Source organism: Taeniopygia guttata, chromosome 1A, assembly GCF_048771995.1.
Source record: "Taeniopygia guttata chromosome 1A, bTaeGut7.mat, whole genome shotgun sequence".
Taxonomy (NCBI): domain Eukaryota; kingdom Metazoa; phylum Chordata; class Aves; order Passeriformes; family Estrildidae; genus Taeniopygia; species Taeniopygia guttata.
This window is the reverse complement of record NC_133025.1, coordinates 36,851,645-36,879,147: the sequence shown is the minus strand read 5'-3', so window position 1 is coordinate 36,879,147 and position 27,503 is coordinate 36,851,645. Positions and strand designations below refer to the sequence as shown.

Here is a 27,503-nt window from a genome sequence, read left to right as displayed (position 1 = left end):
TTCTGCCCGTTGCCTCTTGTCCTATTGCTTAGTAAGAGCAATAGTAAGAGCTTGGAAACATCCTCTGACACTCTCCCCTCAGATTCTTATAGACATTGGTGAAGTCCCCGCTAAGTCATCTCTTCTGGAGTGCCAACAGGCCCAACTCCCTCAGCCTTTCCTTATGAGAAAGATGCTCCAAACACTCAATTCATAACAGCTGTACATCTGGATCTAAGGGTGCAGGCAGGTAACAGCAGACAGCTACATGAGAAGCCTCATTTAACCACGCATTTATTAGACAAAACAGTCTGTAATTAACTGAAGCTCTGCAAAAGTCCTCTACCCCCATTTCTATCTGACATAAAATAATCCTTTTGCTTGCAAATAAATTCAGTTAGCCTATATCCTCCACCCTGGATTTTTTTTTTTTAAACTTTTGTTTTAACTTTAGAAAAAGTTTAGATTTAAATTTATTTAGACATGGGAACAGAAGCTCTGGACAGCTGGGCCCAGAGTTTGGATATTTGGGGTCTTTGGTTCCTGCAGCAAAATGGCTGCTGACATATTTTTTTTCCTGCATGAAGGCTTTTTGCTTTTTTCCTGAAACTAATTTTGATAATAACTTTTTTTAACTGCTTAATTGTAGCAATTAGCTTGTTACAGTTTTTAAAATACTATACAATTGTATCAGCTTTGCGAATGAATGAAAATCATCATGAATTCTCTTACACCCAGTTTTAAAATGATCACCAATTGAAAAAGTGTGCAATGTTTTTCTTTAACCTAGACCCCAGCAACTGGTGAAGTACATTTGAAATAAGAATCAATACAGTATTAGTCAATGATAAATTATTTTAAAAAACACAAATTGCTTTATATAATCTTAAAATCTCAGCATTGTAGAAATGATGGGATAACCATAAAACCTTGCTTAATTAAAACTACACACTCCCAGTTTCACCAAGTAGAGGTAGAAGAAAAAAAATTATTGTTAATATTTTAGGTTATAGTAAATTAAACTCTGACATTTTAGAAAAACAGAATAGTGTAAGAACCTTTTGACAAAATGAGCAGTATTTGTTCAGCTGGAACTGAAAAGACTGCATGAACAACTGAGGTGTAATCTTGTCAGGACATTTACAGTACACGAGAGAATATTATACCTATAAATACTAATGAAAAAGAATGAAATGTGAAATTCTAGTCTCATGTTATTAAAAGTGTAATTTTAAAAAAGTTTTTTTTATTTTAAAAATAAAACTAAATTAAAATGTAGTGACGTGGTATGTAGGCTTTTTGAGGGCACTTTCACTCCTACTTTGCAAACACTAGAAAAGTAGAATACACTAATGGGACAAGACATAAGTATCCTTTATGACAAGCAAATATAGTTACAGGGATGCAGTAAACAGTGGCAGGGAGGCATAGGAACATAAACTCATATATAGACCCAAAAATACACAGATCATATTCCTCATTCCCTGGAAGAATAGGATTTCTATTTATCAAAGACACCAGACTCAGAAGCTGCTGAGAAAAATCCAATAGAACAGAAATATTTACAAAAAGATCAGTACATTTTCAATACTGGCTTTTTGAAAGACACATCATTAAACCTCAGAATTTAGAGACCTATTTTTCATGTGACCACACTGAAATTAAAAAAAAATGCACTGCAAATCCTTGGTTTTATTTTTCTTTATGTTACATTGCATCACCTGCATGTTTCTGTCCCATTAGGATTAAACACACAATAGTTGATAATCTTCAAGTACCTAAAAATTAAAGCTGCACTCGCAGCTATGAAGACCTTTATGTTATTTATAATAAAAGTTCTAGTAAGGCAATTCCTGATAGATGTTTAAGGTCATAAATTCTCTTCGCCAAGCAAAAGATAGTCAGAATTTGTGAAAACTACTAGGACAGGTTTTATCACTTGAACACTATGAAGTGTAAAATATCACTCTAGTCTGCTGTAAGCAATCATATAAAGCTGTAAAAATACAGGAATTCTTTATCCAACCACAATGCTATGCCTCATGTTATAAAAATAAAGGAGGCATGCAATTTCTTTTTTGTAATAAAGCTACACGGCTATTTTCCAGAAGGAGAATGCATTTGGAATCTTATTATAAAGACTTCCAATTAAAAATCACCAGTTAAAGGAAGATGGCCTCAAGCACTTGGTCTCTAAACCTGCTTCTCAGAGAATTGTGTCAGCTTTAATGAAAGTAATTAGTAACTGAAGGTCTTAGACCACTACTTCTCTGTACAAAAAGACTGCTGCTAAGGTTGTGAGACACCATCTTGGGACAGAAGTAGGACAGTATTTTATTGACATTCTGAAGTCAGGTTTTATTAGGGTAATTGTCAATATTTCTAGTTAACAATTAAGATTATTCTATGACAAAAAAAAAAAAGCCAAACTTCAAGCTATTTAATCAGAATGACTAAAAGAAATAAAAATCTAAGCAAGTTGGTAGATAGATTAATGAAATATGAGCTTCAAGATAAAAACCTTACAATTACAACTATAAGAACTGTATTAAACATTGAATCTCCACTTTTTTTTCTTGGCTACTGAAATTACCGTATTCAAGAACATTGTTTAAAAGTTTGAATCTATTTCCTTGCCATGGAAAACTAACATTCCTCACTAAACTCTGATTCAATTTCTACCTCCATGAGTAAGGGAAACTGATATCTAGACAGACAATCAGAACCACAAAAATATGTCAATATGCTGAATCTCTATAAACTAGTATTGTTAATAAACATATTTTCAAAATAACTGAAAATATAGTTATCAAATGCATTGAAAGTTTGTACAAAATGGAATTTCCAAGATCTTTAGGAAGTTCTTACCATGAAATTCCACTGGAATTGATACAGACCATAAACCAGGCTACTGTTTTCAGAATAGTGTCTAAAAAAAATGCAATTACATTGTGTCCCCTCACAGCCAGAGAATATTTTACAAAGTTGCTAACATTTCCTCCACCTAAGAAGTTGGTAAAGCACAGGAAATTCTGCAGAGTACTGTAAGTAAGTTTTGAGGAAAATCTTTTACTTACCGAAGCACAGCAATAGCATACACATTTTTAAAGCAATAAAATAATTAACATTAATATAGAAAGCAATGTTTAGCAGCAATTCCCTTTTATAAATTATTATTAGTTTGCTTAGTGTTATATGCAGGATATACCTGTGTAATTCTTCAAACTATGAACATAAAAAAAATACTATTGTACACAAAAAAGGATATCATTCCAAAACCAGAAGAACCACGTCACATACATCCAGAATTTTGTTGCCAAATATATTCCAAGAGGCAGTGCACTGTGCATGGAGTGATCAAAGAATGACCTGTAATGTAGGAACAATGTCACACAGTAAGTTTCAATTTATAAATTGTAAAATCCTGAACTACTGCTTCAGGAAAACGTTTCCTATTAAAATATGTACTATATGGGATACTGCAAAACATGCCATATATACATTTTCCTCACTTTTCTGTTCAAAGTTCACAAGAAATTCCTTTTTTCAACCTGCCAAGACAGGCAGAATGAGTAAATACTCATGCTAAAACTACACTGTGCAAGCAGTTAGGAACCTGTGAGATTCTTAGCAACAATGACAGTGGTTGCAAATTACATTAAGTTTTGAGATGCCAGTGCTAAAGACATTTTGGAAACCCATACAATGAAAACTGTATGTTAAAATCACGTCATTAAGAAAAAAAACTTAAGAGACCTGAGTGTTATCCGCCTATATACTTGAAATGTTTCAGATTACGCAATATTTTGCATCTGCTACAGTTGCCAATATAAAGTTGAAAAAAAAATCCAAACTATTAATTTCCCATATATCACTACATTTGCCAAGTTCTAGGATAAAACACTGCTACATTAATTTTTAAAAAATTAAGCTATCAGAATTATTTTCACTTTCTTACACTTTCGCATTTTAAAGTCTCTTCTGAATAAAGCTGAATACAGTGAGACAAACTAGGTGAATAACTAGGCTACCCCATATTGAAGAAGAAATTGCTACAAAACCTATGGAAAGCAACACTCTAAACAACTAACCTCCCTGAAATAAAATTTCTGCATCATCTGCCTAAACATCCTCATATTGATCCATTTTGCTTTTTGTGCTAGTGATTCCCTCAGGGCTGCCACAGACAAATGTGTGCAGGGAGCAGTTTCCATTTCACTTCTTTACTCCCTTACAGTAACTCTCTTTTCTCTAGTGGAAGCTTCTTAGATCTTTGGAGAAAATCCTGTAAGGAACATGAGCTCATTTGATGAATAGTAAGTGAATACACATTTGGATACACAGTAGTTACTCTGCACTAATCTTTCATTCAGTGATTTCTGTACATTTTTGAGTGTGTGAAAGTAGGGAGGTAAAAACAGCTAAGCAGATAAGCTAAAATTCTACAGGGAAAGAAAACACTATTAGAATAACAGCACAAGTTTAATTCAAACCTGGGCTTTGTGCAAAACACTTCAAAAATTATTTATACTAAATAATAAGCAACAGATAAGAGAAAAACAAAAATGTTAATCCTGAACTCATGTCAGTTAGGTCAAAAATATAAAACTTGACAAAACACAGATCTTGAGAGATTGGAACAAATCTTGTCCTTCCTTTCTGTAGAAGGCACAATTGAGCATTTGACAAATGCGAAATATGGTTTTTGTATGAGGAGGTCAGCAAATTGCAAAGCCCCAGAGGTGACAAAAAGACTAAACAGATCATCTCCAAGACCCTGCAAAAGCTTGATAACCTTCCACTTCCCTCCCGGTCTACTAAGTTCACTAAAATCTTCTCAACTTGGTTTAAGGAAGAGATATATATTCCTTTTTATACAGAAAGAAAAGAGAAGCAAGTGGCTCTAAATAAATATGACATCCAACCCCAGAAAAGCAGAAAGCTCCTAAGCATGGGGATACAACCAGTTCTCCTATCTTGGCCACACATGATAATGAAGAGTAAATGAGAGATGATGTAGCCTACAGATCTTGAAAATCCACCAGAGCATGACTACACGTGTGTGTGTCTGTATATTTGTAGGTGCCTTTACAGACATTTAAAATAATCATGAATGCAACTAAAAGTCTTTATGATCAGGTAAGAAGATGTACAAAAAAACACTATTAGAAAGCAGCCTTTTTCTTTAGTCACTTATTTCCACAACAACAAAAGCTTCAACATCTGATTCTGACTTAATTTCTCTCTATAAATCTCTTTAGATGCCTTTGTGCATTTAAATTATTGAAATAAAACAGTTTTCCTAGTACACTTGCACATTGTCTTTATTACTTTTAGTAACTTTTCCATTGCCTGCTTTCTGCAATATGCATGCTGATAACTCTTTGTAGACAGACATTCAGCACCCTCCTCTGGATAATGACTGAATTTCTGTTCTGCTGTTAGCTTCTGTTAGCTCAGCAGTATTCACCCAAGATAATTCCAGGTTTCACAAGCCATTAGAGCATTACAGGAGCTATAGTTGCACAAGGTCTTTTGCAGAAATAAAGACCAATTCCAACAAATGGAAATTTAAGGTTATCTATCCAATAAAGATGCCAGCAAAATACTTCTTGCATGCACACAAAACAGACGGTGTCTCAGTAAAACACTTACTTTGAAAGAAACTGTACCATAGCCCAAACGCCACCATACATCAGCCCTTTAATGAGCCAAGAATCAATGTCTAGGTCTGCTATAAATCCAACCAGCCAAATAACTAGGAAAGGAGTTCCCAGCATCACCTTCTGACGGAATTCCTATATAGAAACAAACACCAGTAAGTAACTCTGTTTTCAGGAACAGATTGTATAATAAACAGGACAGTCATGAAAACTTAAATTTTCAGGAAGCTTGACAGTGGGGGATAAATCTTCACAAATTTTCTCATTTCTTGTCTTTACACAGCTCAAATGAATTTGCAAGGAAAAGAAACCTTCCTAAAATTATATTACAAATCAATAACTTTGTTTTAGAACTGTCTTCTAGAGACTTTGCTGCTAATCCAAAATCAAGGTAACATTAGCTCTTTTTAACAAACCCATAAGTGTATGAACTGCCACACAGCACATGACAATGTCAACAAATTTTTATTACTCATGTAACTGCAGTTATGTCATACTGAAGCATCTATGAATAAAGATAGGACCTTTATTGTCTTACACTGTGTGGCTACAGCTCCTGATGAGAGCACTGAATTCTTTCCAAATAATTAAATTATTTCAAATAATTTCATTACACTAACAATGAAATGTACAAACCACTTCAGGTCAATACCCACAGCATTGTTCAAGTACCACAGGGTTAAAGCCCAGACTGTAGCAGTACTTTGAGGATCTTGATGCAATGTATCTTTATTTCAAAAAATTAAGTGGTAGCAACACATAATATCCAGCACAACACTCTGCCTGAGTGTTGATAGATACTAAGAAGAAAACATTAACTCTTTTTAAATTATCAAACAATAGGTAGGAGGACAGTTCTTCATGTTAGAGCAGTATGTTAACCCTTACATCCTCACTTATGGCCTCTTCCTGTCTGCAGTATTAAACAATACTCTGAGAAGCAAAAGGCCTCCACATTAGAGTCACATATTACTTTATACTGCTAAGACTGACTGCTTCTCTCATTCAACACAGTAAAAATAAACAATACATAACTAGAGAGGACATCAGAGTTCAGGATACCCAAAATGCTTCCTTCCTCAGCTACCTGAGAGTCAGTTTTGGAGTGTCCACATAATACTCTCCTAACACGTTATTTTAGTTAGCACAAAAACTAAGAGTATGGAAGCTTAGGGTTTTATTTCCTCCTGCTCTAAATAAAGCATCTTTTTTCCTTTTGCAATCACTTTAGTCATCAATAAATAAGAACACTTTCCTTAAAGCTGAAATATGGGGAAACCACAGTCCTGAACTTCTTTTACACAAACACGCAGGCCCCCAAACCAAGAGCAGCCCTAAGACCGATTTACACAAGTGTTATGCTACTACTTACCTTATCTGCTTTCAGTTTTCTCAGAAAGGATGGACTATCATACCCCTTTGCCTGTCTTGCTTCTTGTAGATGATTGATCATCCAAACATTCTTCCTTTGTTTTGCAAGATCAAGTGGTGATTCTCCCTGTCAAGAGTATAAATGTGGAAATATCCAATTTAAAATAAAATGCAATTGGAGCACTTTTGATACAGGAGATTGACTGTTAAAATTAACTTATTTTAAAACAGTTTAGCTACATTCTGGCATACCTTTTGCTCTGAAGCTTACTTGACACCAAACATCATTCATTCTTTTTGGTTTTTCACTCCCTCATAACTATACAAGTGTGCACAAGTCGCATATTAAATGTATGATTCTGACAAGATGTATGTCCTGACAGTAACAATTGTTGTCTTTAGCAGAGAACAAATCTATGTTCCACTGTTCTACACACATTCTACTAGTCTGTAAATGAAGGACTGTGCTTCCCCCGCAGCTATTGACAGGCAGCAGAAATCAAGCAAAGAATAAGAACTTGTGACCCACTGGATCATGGAAACTCTCCCAAGTCTAAAGCCTAACTTCTTAGTTAATTCTCTGCCTTTTGGCAGACTGATGTTACTAGTATTATGGAAAGCTTCTTGGATTTTTTTTTCCCCACAAGCCTAATGTCCTTAGGTTCATTTCCGTTATGGAAGTCCTAGGAAGAAAACATGAAAGAATAAACTGAGTGCTCATGTCCAACTTATTTCAAAATTCTGAGCTTTTACTCTGAGCTTGTGTTTCATGTATTTTGGGTGCTAAGCCAGCAAAGGCTCATGCTTTTATTTCTGTAATTTCACAAAGGACTAACAGATGAAGCAAAAGAGAAACACAGAGCGAAAGATACAGGGACCAAAGGTGCCTACCAAACTGATTTGATTTTAGTGCTTTTTAAACACTTAGGAAGAGAGCTAAATGAAAAAGTTATTAACTTGGTCTAAAATTATAGAGGAGGCAAGAGACAACCAATTGCAGGTACCTCCAGCTTCAGTTTTGCATTTGACTCTTCCTCTCTTCTACTGGAGTTAACTCCCCTCCTAAACAAATCATTCATGGAGGCTTGAAAAATGGCTGAATCCTCCATCGCTCGGCCCCCTCCTAAAAAAAAAGTGAGACAGGTACTAGAAACTTAAACTACCCAGAAAGGGCAATAATAACTATAGACAGAAGTGATTTCAAAGATTAAAAACTATAGTTAGGTACCTATAGCCCATAGAAAGACAACAGGAACTGAGTACTTAACTGTCATCTCTGCCTTTGAAACCTTGCTCCAAATCTTTAAGAGAGTAAATAGCACAGAATATTAATTAAGAGGTGAAGCTTTTTGCTATTTAACAAGACCTTTCACACCTTCTGTGTGAGAAGTTTAACTAGCAAAATCAGATAAAAAAGAATAACCTTCTGACTTAACTTGGCTTCTAAGTTATTTAGCCAGATGTTTAAAAAACAGATTAAATTAACTCCATTCTCAACAGAAATGCCTGAAATCAAACTATTGGTGCCTGTTTCATCACAGGGTTAATAGCAGCTTGAATTGCTAATATCTGGGAAACTCCAGAGATGCTGTTGTTTTAGTATCACCTTATATTCCAGACTGTAAAGATTACCTGTGGACAAGCAATCCCCTCTGGGAGTTGAGCTCCCAAGTAAATCCTGAAGTTGTCCTGGGATCCAGCTGAGCATCCCTTCCACTAGAGGGCCATGAGACACCTAAGAACTGCCTAGATAAAAAAATTGAGGGAGCTTTAAAGAAATCTTTGACTATGCTTCTCATCATCTGGCCATTTTAATATTTTCTCTGTCATTACAGGATTAGTTGATGGCTGAATTCCTTAAAAATTAAAAAAAAATGTATTGGGGAACCTAATCTAGTAACACACTTAAGATTGTCAGCTTCAATAATATATATCTGAAGTATTTAGATAGAAAAAATAACCTGAAGAGTCATTATGATAGGGAAGAACTGTACACGTAGACTTCCATGGACAAGCCTAATATACACTGTATAATCAAGAATCTACATTTAAAGTTCAATAAATTATTCACTCATATATTAAAAAAATAAAAATCTTTCTTAGACCATAAGAACTCTTTTAGGTCTCTGTATCTCTCTACTAAAAAAAGGAGTTTCTTCTCATACTTAAATAAAAGTTACAAGTTTTCCCCAAGTCCCAGTGATAACCCAGCTCCCTGGGAAATCTGTCTTTGTCTGCCCAATCTACCTACTGTTGTGGCAAGAAAATTTCCTTAAGAAAAAAAAAAATCAACCAAACAAAAAAACACACTTTACTCTGATTACTGAAATGCAGCTTCCAACTCTAACATTAATCTAGTTCTCAAAAATGAAAGAAGTATCTTATACCAAAAGAAAGATTAATTTCTTGTACAGCATAATAAAAAGAGGGTAAATAACAAAACAGGACTGACTCAGTGCTTGTATCACGCTCTGCTCTACAATAGGTGGGCTATTGTTCAAATACTTCACAAACTATCATGCACAGCAAAGAACACTTTACTGAGATAACTGGTCCCAATTTGTTCCAAGCCTAGGCAGCCAGCAGCACATGCCTTTCTAACACTGACTAACTGGAGATAACAAAGTCAAAGCTCGCATCTAATATTTCAGTCACATCATCATTTGAAGAAGATGAACAGCTTTCAGCCAATGCATATTGGTAATATCAGCTTTCTAACCACCATTCTTGGTCAATTCCATGGGCTATCTGAGAAAAGGACTTCACTAGATGGTGCTGCAGAAATCTGGAACTGCATCAGAAAGAAGCTTCTCTCAATTCCTTTTATTTGTGAAGAAGCATGAGCCAAGCAATTAATTTTTGGCTCAAAGAAAACTTTTGTTGAACAGTCAATGGAAGGTCACCAAACTGAGTTTCTACTGGCCTTTAAGAGTCAACCAAATTTTTTTATTTCCTATATATTTACTACCACTTAAATCAGCATCTGTTATAAAGTCACTGGCTGGATGGCAAAACTGCCATTGCTCAAATGATTTTGATTCTCTGAAGATCCTAAAAACCTGGGAAGGCATTCAAGAAACCTAGACTTCACTGCAGAAGATAGGCAGTGGTAAGTGAAACCAGACACATGTCTTCTGGCATGACTGGAAAGATATCATGATCCAGCAGGTTCAAAAACTTATTTTTCTACTGACTGCTGCTGTCTGTCAATAAAGAAGGTAAGACCATGAACTACTTCAGGTTAGCATATACTTTTTCATATAAGCAAACACAGAAATTTTTCTTACAGATTTCATAGGAGTCCAAAAATGTACGTATGGTAATGACTTTAGAACTCTTGTCACACTAACCAGTCTGTCAAGACAAGTAAGGTATGACATACTGATTTTTTCCCACAAAATACCTCATTTTTTTACCATAGGTGGCATAGGAAAATAGCTTTTCAACACAAGAAGTGAGACTAGAATCATAACTCATTCACACAACTGACCTTACAGACCAGGAATAATTAATATATCTTCACTTCAGACCATGTAAGAGGCTAGATTATTTGTTTTAAATATGTATAAAGGTGACTCCTTGTAATGAGTTTTCATTCATGAGTATGAACATTTCTGATATTCTGAAGTGGATGTAGGACCTAAAAAGCTGCCAGCAAAATTTGGCTGCTCCCTTAAAAAGGCATGCTCTCCAAGATAATTGATGTGTACTTTATATATATACATATATGTATATATCACTTGTGGCCAAGCAAAATAGGCCCCGGTCATCTTAATCAGTAGGAAAAATGGTAAAAGGACAAATTAAGTTACAGCTGTGTTTTCAAGCATAACCACTCTGCCTGTAACACTTTTTAGTGGAAAATACAAATATTTGAAGAGAAACTGAGTAGATAATTCTTTTTCTAAAAGTGAATTCTTCTCTGACACCACAGATGAAACAGCTTGGGTAGCAAAATGCATCTGATTTGATATACAGAGTATCTGGAAGTAATGGACAAAACCACATTCCAAAGGCACACCTTCCAAGGCTGGAGAAGCTCCAAGTCTATGGCATAAATTCTAAGAGCTGTTTTACTAGTCTAACATATGCTGAAGATGGGCTCTGTTAGTACAGAATCTAGATTAATTGCTAAGAAATTCTGGTAATCAGGCAAGTTAAGTTCACATGCGAAAAAAGAGCCCATTTGCTTATTTTGCTTCTACTGGTATTTTCAGGCCTCCAATTTGCTTACTGTCACTGGGAGATGGACTAGAGCATTTGTTAGCTTCCTGGACAGGACTGAGATGTCTCACATCTCACTCCAACAGACACTCATCCCAGAATTTTACTAGAAGATATTTGGTCAGGTTTCCAGTTTTGCATCAAAATACACTAGTCTTCACACATGCAGTCTAATTGCACATCTCACTCCCCCATATTTACACAAAATAACTGCTAAAGAATTTACTTGAGTATCTTTTATGGTGCAAATCCATTGGTTACCCATCACTGTTAAGAAAAAAATTGCCAAATGACACATTAGTGGCATTGCTTTGCTCCATCTTCATATCCCACTATGCCCACAACAATAGCCTATTCTTGTGATTTATCATAGTCTCTGTTATTTCACCCTCAAACCATTTAAAATAAAGCCAGATAAAATGTTTACCTTAATATTTTGAGCATCAACATTAGCTCCAGCTTCTAACAGAAGACTAATAACTGTAGTATTTCCTGCTAGCACAGCCCAGTGCAATGCTGTGTTTTTGTGGTACTTGTCTCCCAGATTAACTGAAACGTTAAATGTAAGTAGTAATCGTGTTGGATCCACACTAGAAAAGAAAATTCTTGTTAGATCTACAGATGAACTCAAATACATCCCAACTTATTGTTGGTGCATTCAATTTCTACGAAGATCATTGACCAGGTACACTATATAATAGCAAAGTGACATTTTTTGCTGCCAATTATGAATGACTCAAATTTTCTTTCCACCAAAACCAACCACCATTCTGTTGACTTTAAAGAACCTCCCTAAGACAGCTCATTCTGAGATATCAAGAAACATTTGTTCTATAACCCTAGTTTTGTGTTTACCAAAATTTACACTACCTACAGATTTGTAAAAATATGCACATGATTACATACTTAAACAATGAAAGTTCAAAACATGTTATGTTTCCACCTCACAATCCAGAAGATGAAACTAAAATAGGATGTGAATGCTGGCAATGGCAAGTATCGGTAAGAGCTAGTTTGTGTTCCTCCCAACAATAGATAGAGATAGGCCCTTCCAAACATTTGTTCTTTGGAGAAGTGTTATTTTTCATCAATTTTTTCCAATTATAACCACAGGAAGGATTAGTGAGCACTTCTTCATAGTACCCTCTCTCTTGAAAAAAGTCATTGTACTGAATTGAAAGTCATTGGCTGAAATGAAGTAAATCTACTCCACAGTAGCTCCTATGGTGCTGTGTTTTGGATTTGTGACCCAAGCAGTATTGATGACACAGGGATATTTTAGCTATTGCTGAGCAGTGCTTACACAGGGTCAAGGCCTTTGCTGTTCTTCATGCTGCCCTGCCAGTGAGCAAGCTGGGGGTGCACAAGAAGTTGGATGGGGACACAGCAGGGACAACTGATATCAACTGACCAAAGAGATATCCGATATTGCATGGCAGCATGTTCAGCAATAAAAGCTGGGGAAGAGAAGAAGGAAGCAGAGGACATTCAGAGTTACAGCATCTGCCTTGCCAAGTAACTGTTACAGGTGACAGAGCCCTGCTGACCTGGAAACGACTGAACTTCTGCCTACTGATGGGAAGCAACAAATGAATTCCTTATTTTGCTTTATCTATTCAACTGTCTTTATTGCAACACGTGAGTTTTCTCATTTTTACCCTCCTCATTCTCCTTCTCATCCCACTTGACAGCAGTAAAGAAGTGGTTGGGTGGGGCTGAGCTACCAAGTGGGATGAATTCACAATAACCATAAATGAAGAAAGATAAAATGGCAACTGTAAAAAGAACAGAAAAAAAAACTTCCAAAAAACTCCCAAACCAGTCACTATTATATGTCACTTAGTTAACACTAAGATAAAGTCAAAACTGCATGTATTACCTATGTGTTCTGTAAGCTGCCCACATTAAAGGTGTCATTCCATTTTGATCCATCATATCTACATCCTAAAAACAGAAAAAAAAGTTGGTGAGGTAAGTAAGCATACTCAAGATCCAGCAGATGCAATGTTTCCAATGAGAAACAGTGTTCTAAGACTAATCATCTGAATTGGAAGAAAAACTGGCAAGCTTTTAGCACTCAAACAGTATTTAAAAAATGAAAACAAACATTAACGCCACCATTGCCAAAAACTAACTCTTCCAATCTATTTTGGAAACTATGAAACAGTCATGCTGTGTAAGACCAGTAATTTCTAACTTACTATTAATTTTCAACATTAAAGATATATATAGGTAGTGTATTATTAAAAAACAGACATTAAAAAGCAGAAAATAACAATACTGCAGCAATATTTGAAAAGATACTTAATAAATTACTATAAGTATCACTGTCTGAATCCTACATCCTACTAATCACCCTTTGCACCTACTTTTCCACTTGCAAAGCAATTTTTCTTTAATTCATTGAGATCCAAACGTATTTATGTATCTGGATATCCAGTTAATGGATGCCAGAGAATTTTAAGATTGAAAAAAAGCCATTATTAAAAACAACCTCCTCAGAAATCAAAGTGATCTATAATCTCTTTCCTCTCCTGCCTAGGGAAATTGGTCATTCCTAAATACTTCAAGGCAGATTAGACTCTCAAACACATTTGGGCAGATTTCACAGACCAGCACTAACAAAATCAGTCCAAGTTAACGTAATGCAGGACATGAAGAGTTTTCCTTAGAAGTAACAGAGCTTTGGCAACATTTCCTATACCACTTCTCTCAGTTCTTACTAGGAAAATTAGATTGGAAAGCATTTCAATGAAGTCTTCTGCTAGAGAAATTCCTGATGAAAACCCAGAAAGTGACTGATGTTGCTTTCTGTCATTCCCAGAACCTCCTCTCCTCCAGTAGTCTACAAAATGCCCAGCACCCTGCAATCCCTACTCATGCTGCTGCTAGCCTGGCCCAGGCAGCTGTTTCCCAGAAAATCCAACTTAGCTCCTCCAAATAATTGCTTTTAAAACACCTCTAGCCTGCAGGTTACTTTGTATTTCTGAGTTTTTACTCTGTTGCTTAATTTAAAAAAAAAAAGGATATTTAAAAATCAAAGTTGATAGAGGAGAAGAACAGTTACTTGATTTACTTGCTTGTACTGTTTGGTCAGAAGAGTTACGTGGTTTGAGATCAGGATCCAACTCTGTTTGCCCACAGTACCTGTATAGGTTAGATCAGTCTGAGCCTACCAGGACTATACAACTGCTGGCATTGCCTTTAACCCACAGTGGTTGAAATCATGAAGCAAGTTAGAACCACAGCCCAATCTCAAATTCATTCATCCCTGAGAAGTGTGACTGATTCAGAGCTCACACTGTGTGAACAATGTACTTGGAGGATTGTACAAATTACTGCAATATGAACAATCACTCTTTCATCTTTAGATTTTGTCTAGAAAAGCACCTCTTTGTGACAGTGGCAACATGTTTGGATGTAAGTAGAACAGTTCCTTCAATGATTTTACCTGACAAATCCAAACTACATTTTGCACACAAGATGACACTCAAACCCATCAGCTCCAAAGTATTGCCTACACATAAGTTACCTAGGCAGGGCTACAGCTACTACTCATATTAAGCTACTACACTGGCTGAAGCAGATCCCTTTGCAAAGGAACTATAACGAGAGGCAAAGCAGCTAAGATTCACTTGCACACTGTTGTACAGATGTAAAAAAGATGATGTAGTGGATAGCAGACATGTGCTCTAACAAACCTCTCATCAAAAATTCCATATTATTTCTCCAGATCATTACTGTAACTACAGATTGAGACATTTGAGAAAGGAAGCTCTGCTCCTGCTTTTTGCCAAAGAGAGGGCTGAGGCAAAAAAGTAAACCTTCAGCAGCTGGTTCATATTAAGAAACTGTTCTTCCATTCTGTGGTGTTCCAACAGGCACTTTAGCATTACTTTCTTGTTTAACTCTCAGTGACAGATCAGTGTCATGACCTCATGGAGGAGTGTGCCTGTGCATGGTGCAAGCACTGCAAGAACCATTCAAACAATAAGTGATGCAATGATCAAAAGTTGCATATACTGCTGCCCTCTGCACGTGGTTCAAAAGTATGAATTCTGTGTACTACAATGGGCAAAATATCCTCTGTTTCTAAAGCACAACTCACTTGCAAAGATAACCTGATTTAATTATAGGACACAAGATTGCACAAAAAGCTTTTAGTGAGGCAAAAATACCAGGGAGAAAGAGCTTTCTTGCATGAAAACGAGTTGCAGCAACTCTTCTGCTGCTTAATACTACTTTCTGAAAGCAAGAGTTGAGAACGAAGGATTCTGAAGAGCAGCTAGAGATCAGAGCAGCATTAGGCTTACCAGGACATTTAACAAGCAATGGTCAAACCAGTACTGTGATAAAACAAGCATAGAAAACATCAAGAGATTCCACTTAGAATTACATTAAATCACACAGAAAGGAATGAGGAGTTTGATCCTCTTTAGAACCATTACTGCTCATTTCACAAAACACAGACCTTCATAGAAAAGACCCATCACATCCTTGCTCAGAATCCTATTCTCCATAGGGATAAGATCTCTTTCACATGAACTGTTGCCCAGGGAAAGGAAAAAAGGCTTTAAAAGCATATAGTAAATAAGATTTATCAGTAAGGCTGATGTAAGTCTGACAACATTTCTTAATTTAGAAAAAAATGTGCTAGTTACCCACTAGAAGCAGAGATTTTGTAAGATCCCCAATAAAGCAGAGTAAGAGTCCCATAGAACAGAGCAAAGACCAACAAAGAAGACAACACGCAGAACTAAACCTACTCCATTCCTTCAAACAAAAGCTCTGTTCTGAATGCCCTAGTCCATCAAACACAGTCAGTCTTGAATCATAAGGAAGAATACAACTGAACTTACAATTCTCTAAGTAATGGGCTCTGAGTTGGTTTAGGAAATAAAATACTTGGTTCAGTGTCTTAACGTTTGCCTGAATTTGGCAGAGAGAAGGAGCCTCAGTGGGAACTGAAGTGACAATGCTTAGGAGCACTGCTCATGGATCACAGCACCCAAGTAACCACGGCTGCTGGTACCATGCTGATCTCTCAACCTAGATGCCACCCACTTCTAAGCCATAGCTCAGGTGACCCTACATAGCTCAAGACATTGGTTAACATATAAAACTGCAACTCTGAAAATAAATAAAAAAATGTACTTGATGAGTAAGTGCTGCTAGTTAAACTATAAAAGTGATAGTTGAACTATGAGTATGAAATAGTTAAACTATAATTTCAGAAGTAGAATATTTCTTACATAATTTTACCCTATGAGCAAATTTACAGTCACTTACTATCTATGTTTTAGTTACCTCACACATGCACAGGAGGAGAACAGACTATTCAACCATTTGTACACCATATCTGTATCTTAACTTATTCCTGGTGAATGTTTGTGCATGCAAGCTCCTGATATGCCTCTGGCATTTTTAGTAGCCTAAGCACACTATCAAGCATTCAAATTGTACATTGCACATTATTAAGTGCCTTCAAGCTCTTTTTCAGTTTTTCTTTCTCACAATTTTTAAAATAAAGATCTTACCTGAACTTGAACTGTGCTATAGATTTTGTTACTTGATCTCTCATTATATTTATATCGTGTACTTGTACTAGGCTTGATTTTGACACAAGCAACCTACTGAAACAAACATGTTCACATCCTGATACAGCCAGGTATCAGTGTTTCAGAATTCATTAAAAGGCATGACTAAACAAAAAGCAACATCTATCAGCCACTGCTGCCTCTTGGTTGAGTAGTACGTGCTGGCATGAAAATGGGTTCACTTCCTATCAAAGCCAGAGTGCATCTGACCATGAGTTCCTCTCCTTCACCACACTCCAGAAGTTGGACGGCTGAACTCAGGCCTCAGATTGCAAATTTTACCATTGGCTGCTGCAGCCCAGAAGCAAGTGAAACAGCAACACTGAAGTGGGGTCCCAGCTCTGTCTCAAAAATGGACAAGGTAGCAACTAGGAGCAATTTCTTAATCTATCAGTCCTCTATTCCAGTATGAAAGTTGGCTTTTCTTTGATCACACTCATCCACAAAGGCATCAGGATCAAAACCAACACAACATCCTACAGTGACCCTCATTTTGACATTTATTTAGCTGTCATTTGCCTCACAGGTACAAGAATTAGTTTCAGAACAAAGGCTAGCCTACTCTTTGGATATAAGGGAACCTGGTCTCTATAAGGGGAAAACAAGTAGCAGTACACAGGGCAAGCCCACAGAAGAAGCAAAAGCAGTTCAAGTTTCCAAATCCAAATTTCAGCATCACAAAGAAGGTGAGGAAAGAAATAAAGGGAAGAAATTAATGACCCAGTACTAACTGAAGGAAAATTTAAAAATTGAGTAATGTATCTCACGTAGCTTCTAGATAAACTATGTAGTTTCTGTAGTTGAATGTAATATAGCTAGAGAACAATAATTTTAGGGATAGTTATTATAATGCTATTGATATTACTAGATTTTAAACACACAAATCAATACATAATTTTTAAAGTTGAACTTTTTAAAGCGTTGTGAAAATTGCTGCTAAAATTAATTTAAATTTACATCACAGAAAGAATACCAAAATCATACTTGAAAATATTTGAGGGATTTAATAAAAATCAATGTTTTAAAAGCTGTTGATAAGAAGAGCTGTTTTCAAACTAACAAGTTTTAAATTTTAAGGCAAATTTTGTGTCTTTATGTATGCACTCATGTAAAGACATACAGCTTTTTTTTAATTGAAGCATTATATGTTCAAATAAACAGGACAAATCTGTATACAAACATGAAGACAAACACAGAGATACTTCATAATCACAGTAGAATACTCTAAGGGCTATTAGTACTTTACTAATGCTATGCTTTAAACAAGTTCAATACTTGTTTAATACCAGCAAGATTTTTCTGGTAACATAAAACCCACATACATTTATACATAATTTGAGAAGAAATTACAACACTTGCTCCTCATAAAAACACACTCCTCTCCAATCATTATTTCTTACAAAACAGCAGTTATACAGAATAGGATCAGACTCTTCTTTTCCCTAGCTTACTCTTTATCATACACTAAGTTTTACCAGACAGATACAAACCAAATACTGCCTGGAGCAATAGCTTGGGGTTTTTCACATGTACAGGTATAAGTAATTTTCTGCAGCAAAGTCAGTATTTATTTTACACAGACCAAACTTATTGATTTCATATTCTACATGACTCACTGGATCATCTCACTTGGTATTTGAAAGAATAAGCAGAATACAGAAGTGTGAACAGCATTAGTAGGACTGTCATACAGGAGGAGCGTTTTGACTTTTCCATATGGTTTACACAGCCTATGGATCACTAAATCTGCAAATTACAGTGCAGGGCATGTAGCAAAAACACAATCAAGTTTTTGAGCAGACAGAACAGATGAGACATAACAGGAACAGTAATGAATACACATTATATACACACTTTACAGATCAAGCAGTAATATAAAGCACTAGCAAAAATGTTTGGGTTGTTTCATTTTCATTGAAGAATTCCACAACACTTGCTACCATTGTCATAGCTACATTTAAAGAGTAAATTCATTAGAAATAAAGAATCAGAATTTCCATATACTACATTAGGCATGTGTGAATTAAAGCCAAAGTACTCAGATGACTGTTGCAGGAAAGTAATTTAATAGGTGGCACACGAATACTGTAGCCTACAAAAAAGGTCATGGAATTATTTTTATATTTATTCAAGCAAATATTTTGCATCTCCTTAATGACAGGTATAAGTCTCAACTGTGTTTCTACTCTAAAATTTACTAGAATCTATTTAAATATGGTATTACTTAAAATTTACCTGTCCCTTTGCAATCAGGTAAGCAACAATCGAAGTATGTCCAAACTGGGCAGCCAAATGAATACAGCTACATCCTTCTCCATCAATTAGTGACGGATCTGCCCCATATTTCATCAGCTGTACAACCATGGATAAGTGACCCTGTCTAAATGTAACAAAACACAAAAAACAAACAACTGAATAACTATATGCAGGAAAACCTATTAAAATTTGAATAATGAAATACAACAAGTATGTTTAGCAGTTAATTACACTATCAGAACTCCAACACTTTAACTCGTACGTTAAAAACAGCAACTGCTGTGAGCTGATTCTCCAAGTAAGGAAGCAAAGTCATTCATATGAGAAATTCTGTGCATATAGTGCACTCATCACACGCAATTTGCTTAACTGTACTGCACAGCAAAATAGACAGTCAACAAAAAAAACAAGTAATGATTGAGAAATCTAGTCTACTGTGACTTGTTACAAAACACATATGAAACCTGCCATTTTAAGAGATGCCAAACTGGCTAGATAACTCTCACTTTTTGTAGGGATTAAAAACTGTAGTAAAACAAAAGTAGGGGAAAAAAGAAAACTGAAGGTCTACAATTCCTCCACACTATCTTAAAAGCTTATGCATCTTTTTGGCATAATGAGCATAGGTGTATCCTTCTTTTAGACACAGTGGCTAAGTGTCAGTACACTGTTTCTGACATGAGCAAAAGGCCTTTTCAGTTTTGCAGAAGCTGCTTTGGACAATGCTTCACAGAACTGATTACAGGTATGAACAAACACCAGGAAATTTAGTCAAAATTTTGTGCTATTAACACAGAATCATAGACTGTGTTCTGTAACAAAAAGAAATATAGAAGCTAAAATATTTAATAGAGGCTAACAAGCAAATCCTCACCTTTAGCAAACAGATTATTTTGATACATTAAATCTTCTATAAGCTAATTTTCCAAGTCTCCTTTTGCCATCTACAGTTGAAAATATTAATATGGACACTGTTTCTTTCCCACCTATTTCTATGTGGTTGTCTGAAGAAGCAGGTACTGCTTGAAGGCTGTCTTCAATTTTTCCAGCAATTTATCATTCTCTGATCATCTTCTACACAAGAACCCTGATTTTAAGTTCATCTTTGAAAAAATCCACATATGCAATAGAATACTGCAAGGACAATGGCACACCAAATCATCCTACGACCCATCTGCAAAAGTTCTACTGAACTTCAGATGACTTGACAAAAATAAGATCTCAGAAGTAAGAGTAAGGTAAGTTGCCTATACTTCACTTGTTTTCCTATTGTAGCAGCCATCCTCTCGTATATCAAAAAAACCCCCAAAAAAACCACCAGCTGAAAGCTCTTTTAGTTCAAACATACCGTATTCACAGTGAGCCCAGTTATCAAAGACTGAATTAGTTCTGGTACAATATATTTCCATAAAACACAACAATGCCATAAAACCATCAGTACTCCATGTTAAACAAAAAAAAAAAAGAGAAGAAAATTTCAGATTTTTTCCTACCTTGTTGCCCAGTGAAGTGGGGTAGAATTTAAATCTCCTCCAAGCTGATCAACAATAGCACCTTTTGATATATAGTACCTGGAATAACAGAAATAGTAAGCATTATTGATTGTTTTGGTTAAATAGAAAGGACATAGGTGACCATGTTTGACATTATGCAAAACAGGCAGCTAGAGATCTGAGGACCAGAACCCTTTTTGCCTTCATATAACCTTCCTTTTTAGAGGTCATACATATACTTTCAATTTTCTTGCATCTCTGACATGGGTTGGGAGACTAGAGATGCCTGCTACAGTGTTTTAAACATTATGCTATTTCCTAATTTTATTCTAAGGTAAAACAGAACAATTGCTATATACAATGTACAGTATATACAGTAGCACAAACTGTGCTACCACAGACATATTTAATAAACTATTCTTAAATATTATGGGGCTGTTGCATTAAACATAATTCTGAATTACTGGTAAAAGATTATAGTGCTAGAAGACTATAATTTTTAGAGAATTTTGGCTAAATAGTAAAATTATATGCCATTAGACTTGTATCTTATATCATCAATGGAATATAACCCTGCTGAAGTCATTGATCCCAGAGATCACACTTAAGTTACACATTTAGTGAAGGACTCAGATTTTTACATACTTTTCAATTGTTATCAATCAAAGGACAAAAATCATCTGAGTATTTAAAAACTATTTCTAAATTATGGGATAGACATTATCTTTCCCTCCAGAACATTTACAAAAAGATGAGCTATCTGTAAGAACAAAAGAAGCTATCTATTTTTAACTGCAGCAATTCATATTCATAGTCATTTGGAATGTTTCTGTGAACTGTTGCCATTGCTGTTTTATTTGAGGCACTAAGCTAGCAATATTACTTTTCCTTTGTAAAAGAAAACGCATGCTTTATAAAGAAATTATTGTTTCCAAATACAGGCCTTCGTGGAAGGCTTCTAATTTTTCATTCACCACTGTCTAACCTTTGTCTATACCTAGCTGTAGATTTGTAAGTGTTTGAACATTTCAAGTACTTTTGCCTACAGATTTTCACTTTGAAAATACCTGTCAAGTACATATGAACACTACTCTCCCACCCACATGAGCTGTCCTTCAAATCCTCAGCATTGAATTTCTGCCATCTGAAACTCTCCTAAGTGCTTTAAGACATGGCAAGAAGAAGGGCAACAAAGAGAAAAACTTGAAAAACATTACTTTTAAGTAATTGCTTCATTTTCTAGAGTTCTTATTGATTCAGAGAATGAAATTTCAAAAACAGCCTTTTTAGGAACCTTTAGGAACAGAAACTGAAAAATGCATGCCAGACTAAATACATCTAAAGAAAAAGTTCTTATACAGTTGCTTTAGAGCCATCAGACACAATGGAGTACTTCAACAGATTCGCCAAAGTAAAACAAAACAATGTGAAAGACAAACAAGATCTGCTCTGACTGATGCAGGACAGTCCACTCCACTGGTCTCCAATGCTAAAAGAACAAAACTTCAACATTTTTCTGTGGAAGTTTTTTTTTTTTTTTTCTCCTTGAGAAAAACCAGAGATTTCATGAAAGTCTTTGTCTCACCTAGGTGAAAACACAAAGCACATTATATGGTAAAGAAACAAACTAATTTTGTTACAGTGAAATATCAGCTACTAACTGAAGAGCTATTTATTCCCCCTTGGGAAGGAGCTCCAAAGGAAATCTTGTCTAGATAAAAAGCACAGAGAAATTCACAGTCAAAGCTTGGATTCATCTCTGATGTGACAGCCACTCATGGGGAGGTGAACACTAAACAGATTGTCTTCATTCAAACACTGGTCCTTGCAGAAATGCAGAATACATTCAGATTCTACTGGCAGCAGAACTGCTTACTGGTTAGTAGGTTTTATTTAGAAGGAAGAACTTGCAGTTTGACAACTGGGAAAAGACAAGGCGACAACCTCCTGCCAGATGGTTCATTGGAATAACATTTTATGTTTCTTTAAGTGTGTTTTGAGACTTGGTTGAGACTTATGACTGCATTTTGGTTTCAGTATACAAAAATGGTAAGATTTTTCTGCAAAACCAGACTGAGCATATCTTGCAGAAGGAAACTTGTGCTAGTTGAGAAGGTCCCTGAAGAAAGAAAGAACTGGGCAATCCCACTCTCAGTGAGTCATCTAAGCTTCCAACAGAAGATGCTAGGCATGCAAGTTCTATTTAAGCAAACTACTTATACTCAAAGCAAGCCGGTCTCATAAGAGGTTGCCTTAAGAAGAAAATACTTCCACTGATCTCCGCATTAGGATCACTAAGTCTTTGGCAGTCATTTGAAAGCTACTTCAGCTTTCATTGAGGGCTTGAGGAATCAAAGTGCATGAAATCACTGTTATTAGAAGAAGGTAAAGTAGAAGAGAAATCCTTGTCTGGAGAAAGCTCAACATAGGGGATGGGGAAATACTGTAGGAAGTAAGTAACTGTAGAGACATGAGGCCATTTTTTTGCGTTTTTACAAAGCTGAGTTGAAGAGATACCAATAGATCAGGGTCATGATGAAAACAGAACAGTGTTGTAGACACTTATCACTGATTCTACAGAAATATGAAAAGGTTCTGTAGTTTTCCTTACCAATGAGTTTCACCACTATGTACACTGAATCTCAAGTCTCAAAATAGATGGGCTGAAGAAATACTAAAAATAAGAGAAGTCTAATTCCAAGCCTGCACTCCTGACAGACAAGCTGCTAAGTTATTTCACTGGAAAGAACTTACATAGTCAAAACCCACTAAGCAAGACACTGAGATCTAGTGTCACAAGAGTAGACAACTTTACCTCTGTAGTACCAAGCTTAATAGCCAACATATTTAATGAAATTATCCACTGCACATAATGGGGAAATTGAGAACACTTCAGGAAAGATTTGATAGACTTGAACAAAAAGAAAAAACACTATAAATAGTTTAATTCTGAGGAAATAAAATTAACTAGTGCCTTGATAAAAGAGAGAGAGAATGCACTCAATAAGGTGAGTGATAAAAAAAAAAATACAGATCCTCTAAAGACAGAGGAATCTAAAGTGCAAGAACTGCATCAAGAGAAGGGAATTTTAAATGCAGTTAGACACACTAGTAGTTACATGCACGCTAGTAAACAGTGGGAAGAAAATGCACTGCTGTTTGTCACAGTGATAGAGATGCATTAATGGACAAGAGCTTTGACATACTGTTAAGGAAAAAAGGACAAATTAGATACATTAAAGACATTCAGTTGTCTTAAAAACAGAAATCAACATTTCTAAGGACATAATTAATTTTAAACTTAAAGTGTAACTTCAAGTGTAATACATACTTCACCAGATCGATCCTGTTGTTGATTGCAGCCCAGTGGAGAAGCGTTACATTTTCTTTGTCTGGTTGTCGAACATCATAACCAGCTTCCACCAACTCCCTACATCGCTCATATATTCCGTACCTTGAAGAATAAAATAAGGTTTGTCAAAATGCTTACCTTAGATAAAAATGCATTCAGCAAACACCATACTTTTGGTCACAATATGAAATCTTCAACAGAAGAGGAATGAAGAAGAAACTTAACTGTCTTTTTCTATATGATTACAAATGTCCTGCAACAATAAGCTTCCACTGGCAAAAATTACACTAATCAAATCAAGGTATTACACAAAATTTTTGTCTACAGAAAACTGTACTACAGAGCAAGGCAGTATCTACCAGTAGTTTACTGAATTTAAGTGACAGTTCACTTCCCAGGGACTCCACTACATTTGCTTTTCCCACATTGGTTCTCCTTCCTTTCCAGTTCTTGAAGAGCAAATAAAACTTAGTCAGCTGATTTGACAGTATCTTCCTAAAATTCAGAAGATAAGATCATCAAGCCAATTATAAACACAAGCAGCTCAAGTACTTCCCATTTTTCTTCTCAAGACAACAAATAGCAATATTTCTGATACAAATTAGTATAAATTTCTTTTTTAGGGCACTTTGAAATTCTGTACATTAATATGAAATTTGTTCTTCTATTAAAGAGAACTAATAAATGTGATGTACTGCCTTTTGAAAAAACAATTCTGCACATATCTGAAAGCTGAAACAAATCAGGAAGCATAAACATCATTTAGGCATTCAATGTAGGAGTAACTCCAGCATTAAATAATTTTTGCCTTGATGTTTACACTATTTTACCACCTGTTTTTAGTGTCAAGAATGTAATGTAGAAAAGCAAGTAAAAATTACATTTCAAAAATCTGTACATCCCATAGAAATTTCTCACGTCTCAATGAGGAGAATGTGGAAATGCCTTGAAATCAAGGTCAATCTCTTGTGATATCTGACTTCTGCTAAAACGGGATTTTAACAGCCTCTCAAAGTTGGGACTTAAGTTTTTCATATGCTGCTTCTATGTTTTACTTTCTGCAGAAGAGACAGCCTTAGAAAAGGCTCTTCTGTGCCACTTGATCAGCTTGCACAACTGATGCAGAGATCTTTCTAGGGTAGTTACCATTCTTACTTTTTCTTTCATGTATTTGAATGGAACCTAAATCTGGATGGTGCTCCCATAATGAATGATCAAATGACTCAAGCCAACAAAACTCAGGAATGCTTTCTAAGCCTATCATAGATTTGAAGCACAGAAATTAGTTGGACACTATTAAAAAAGTACTAGATGTAACAGCCCACTTTCAATTTCTTAGGAAATCTGCATTAGAAGCTATGAAAAATGCTGGAAATTGTTGTCATACTTATTATCTTCTCAAACATTACAAGAGATCAGAACAAAGACTATTGCATGCAGTATATACCAACTGGCAACGCACTGATAAAATGTGGTCCTCCAGACTAAGTAAAAAAGCAGCAGCCATGAACAATTTTGACAACAAAACTTTTTTTTTTAATATGCTGAGGCAGGTGGAAAGAAGATGTTTGGGTTATGATGACTTAAAAATGTGCAACCAGCTAGAAAAGATACACATACTCAGACAAATGTAACTGCTAGGAAAACTGGTAAGGTGGTAAACCAATCCAGCCCTGAAGCACACCATCTACCAAATCCTAGTTTAGATCAGTAGTGTGGCCTGATGAGGGCCTGTACAAATGGCTTAACACATACATACCATTCCTGACTTCTCATGTCAGTTGGAAGGGCCGCTGAAATAGATTAGGACTACAAAAGGCAGGTCAGGCAAGAACAAGGAGTCAGGAGAAAGGAGGAGAGATGGGAAAGAAGGACTTCTGAAACCAGGACAGCAAATTCTGATCCTCCTACAGTACAGTATCACACTGCCATATTATAGTGTCTGAAGGCAGCCTAGAAAGTGATTCATACAGAATGCAACCATTTGTTGACAAGCTGTTCTACCCCAGTCAGCTGTTACGACACTCTTTCCTGCTGGAGATAGCCTGCTGCCTTCACTTAAACTACAAACTGAAACCATTATATAAGAAATAATTCACCTAAGCCCTGCTATCAGTTTTAACAGTCACCTGCTTAAAAAGATGTATTGCCTAAGGCTGAGTTCAGCTGGCTCTCATCCTGCCTAAGTAAGCAATATAAAACAAGAAGTAGGAATTTTTAAAATAAAATATTCTAAGTTATCAGAAAAATACAAAGAACACAAGGATACAATAATTTTAACTTCCTATAAAAGGCAAGAGGCAACCATCTAAAGCTTTCATGCCATGGATTTGAATTTTCCCTACATATCTTACTTTAGGGTGGGATTAAGTTACTCTTCTTCAGAGTGGTTCCTATGAGACTATGTTTAGTATTTGTGAGCAAAACAGTGTTGATTAACACACCAGTATTTAAGCTACTGCTGAGCAGTGCTTACACAGGGTCAAGACCTTTGCTGTTCCTCATGCAGCCCTGCCAGTGAGCAGGCTGGGGGTGCACAAGAAGTTGGATAGGGACACAGCAAGAAGAGTTGATGCCAACTGATCAAATAGGTATCTAGTGTGCTCAGCAGTGTGCTCAGCAATAAAAGCTGAGGGACAAAGGAGGGACATCTGGAGTGAAGGTGCTCACCCACCAAAGTAACCATTACATGGATATGGCTGAATGCTCACCTGCCCATGGGAAGGAGCAAATTAATTCATCTTTTTGCTTTGCTTGGTGCGCAGCTTTTACTTTATGGATTAAGCTTTGTTTATCTTTACCCTTTCGATCAATTTCTCCATCCCAGCAGAGGGAAGCAAGAAAGCAGGTGTGCAAGGTTCAGCTGCACAGCAATTAAACCACTACAGCACTATTGGCCAGCTATGGCAAACTGCATATACGCTTTAAGATGAGCGTCCTATCAAGTTGACTACACCACACAACATGAATCTCCTTGAAAGTAAGCTTTGATTGCTACCCAAGTTTTTTTTTAGGCCATGCTGCCAAGATAGAATAACCAAGAAGCCCCCAGACAGTCTTAGGGGAAGGGGGAAGAGGAGTGATTATTCTTAGGGGGTTTTTGTGGGGAAGAGATTGGAGAGGTTATTTGCCAGGTTATTTAATTAAAAGCAAAACTCCAGTCTTAAACAAAATGGGATGCTTCTTTCTGAAGGACTTGGATTAAGATGTATGGAAACTACGGAAAGCTGTCACAAGTGACCCTGCAGCCTGATAATGCAGAATGCTGTTACCAGTTCCCATAGAATGCTCCAATTATGCTCCACTGATATCTACAAGTACCTCCTTCTAGAATTCCCCCATACACTGTGGTGAGGCCCTGGGCAGAGACTGTTGGCATGGCTTCAGATACCAGAACGAATAGTAGGAATGGATTCATTCTTTTGGGTTTAGCATCATAGACTTCCCATTCTTCCCACTAGAAGGCAATCTACAAGCCACAGTACATGGTACTAATTTGCCACAATACAGAACGTGACATTCTGCAATACACCAGAACAGCCTTTACAGGAAAATAAAGCTCTTTCCA

The 27,503-nt window shown here is 36.1% G+C and overlaps 1 protein-coding gene across 1 annotated transcript in view; it reads right to left on the bottom strand.

Annotated features, from left to right (window-relative positions):
- Positions 1–27,503, bottom strand: part of ZDHHC17 (zDHHC palmitoyltransferase 17) — a 65,537-nt gene that overhangs the window by 16,305 nt on the left and 21,729 nt on the right. The window contains exons 3-10 of the mRNA XM_030260292.4: positions 23,915–24,037; positions 20,584–20,661; positions 19,070–19,214; positions 13,117–13,181; positions 11,665–11,827; positions 7,015–7,140; positions 5,635–5,777; positions 3,248–3,348 (exon numbers count right to left, since the gene is read on the bottom strand). Of these exons, the coding sequence (XP_030116152.4) occupies positions 3,248–3,348; positions 5,635–5,777; positions 7,015–7,140; positions 11,665–11,827; positions 13,117–13,181; positions 19,070–19,214; positions 20,584–20,661; positions 23,915–24,037 (944 nt within the window). The remainder of the gene's footprint in view (positions 1–3,247; positions 3,349–5,634; positions 5,778–7,014; positions 7,141–11,664; positions 11,828–13,116; positions 13,182–19,069; positions 19,215–20,583; positions 20,662–23,914; positions 24,038–27,503) is intronic.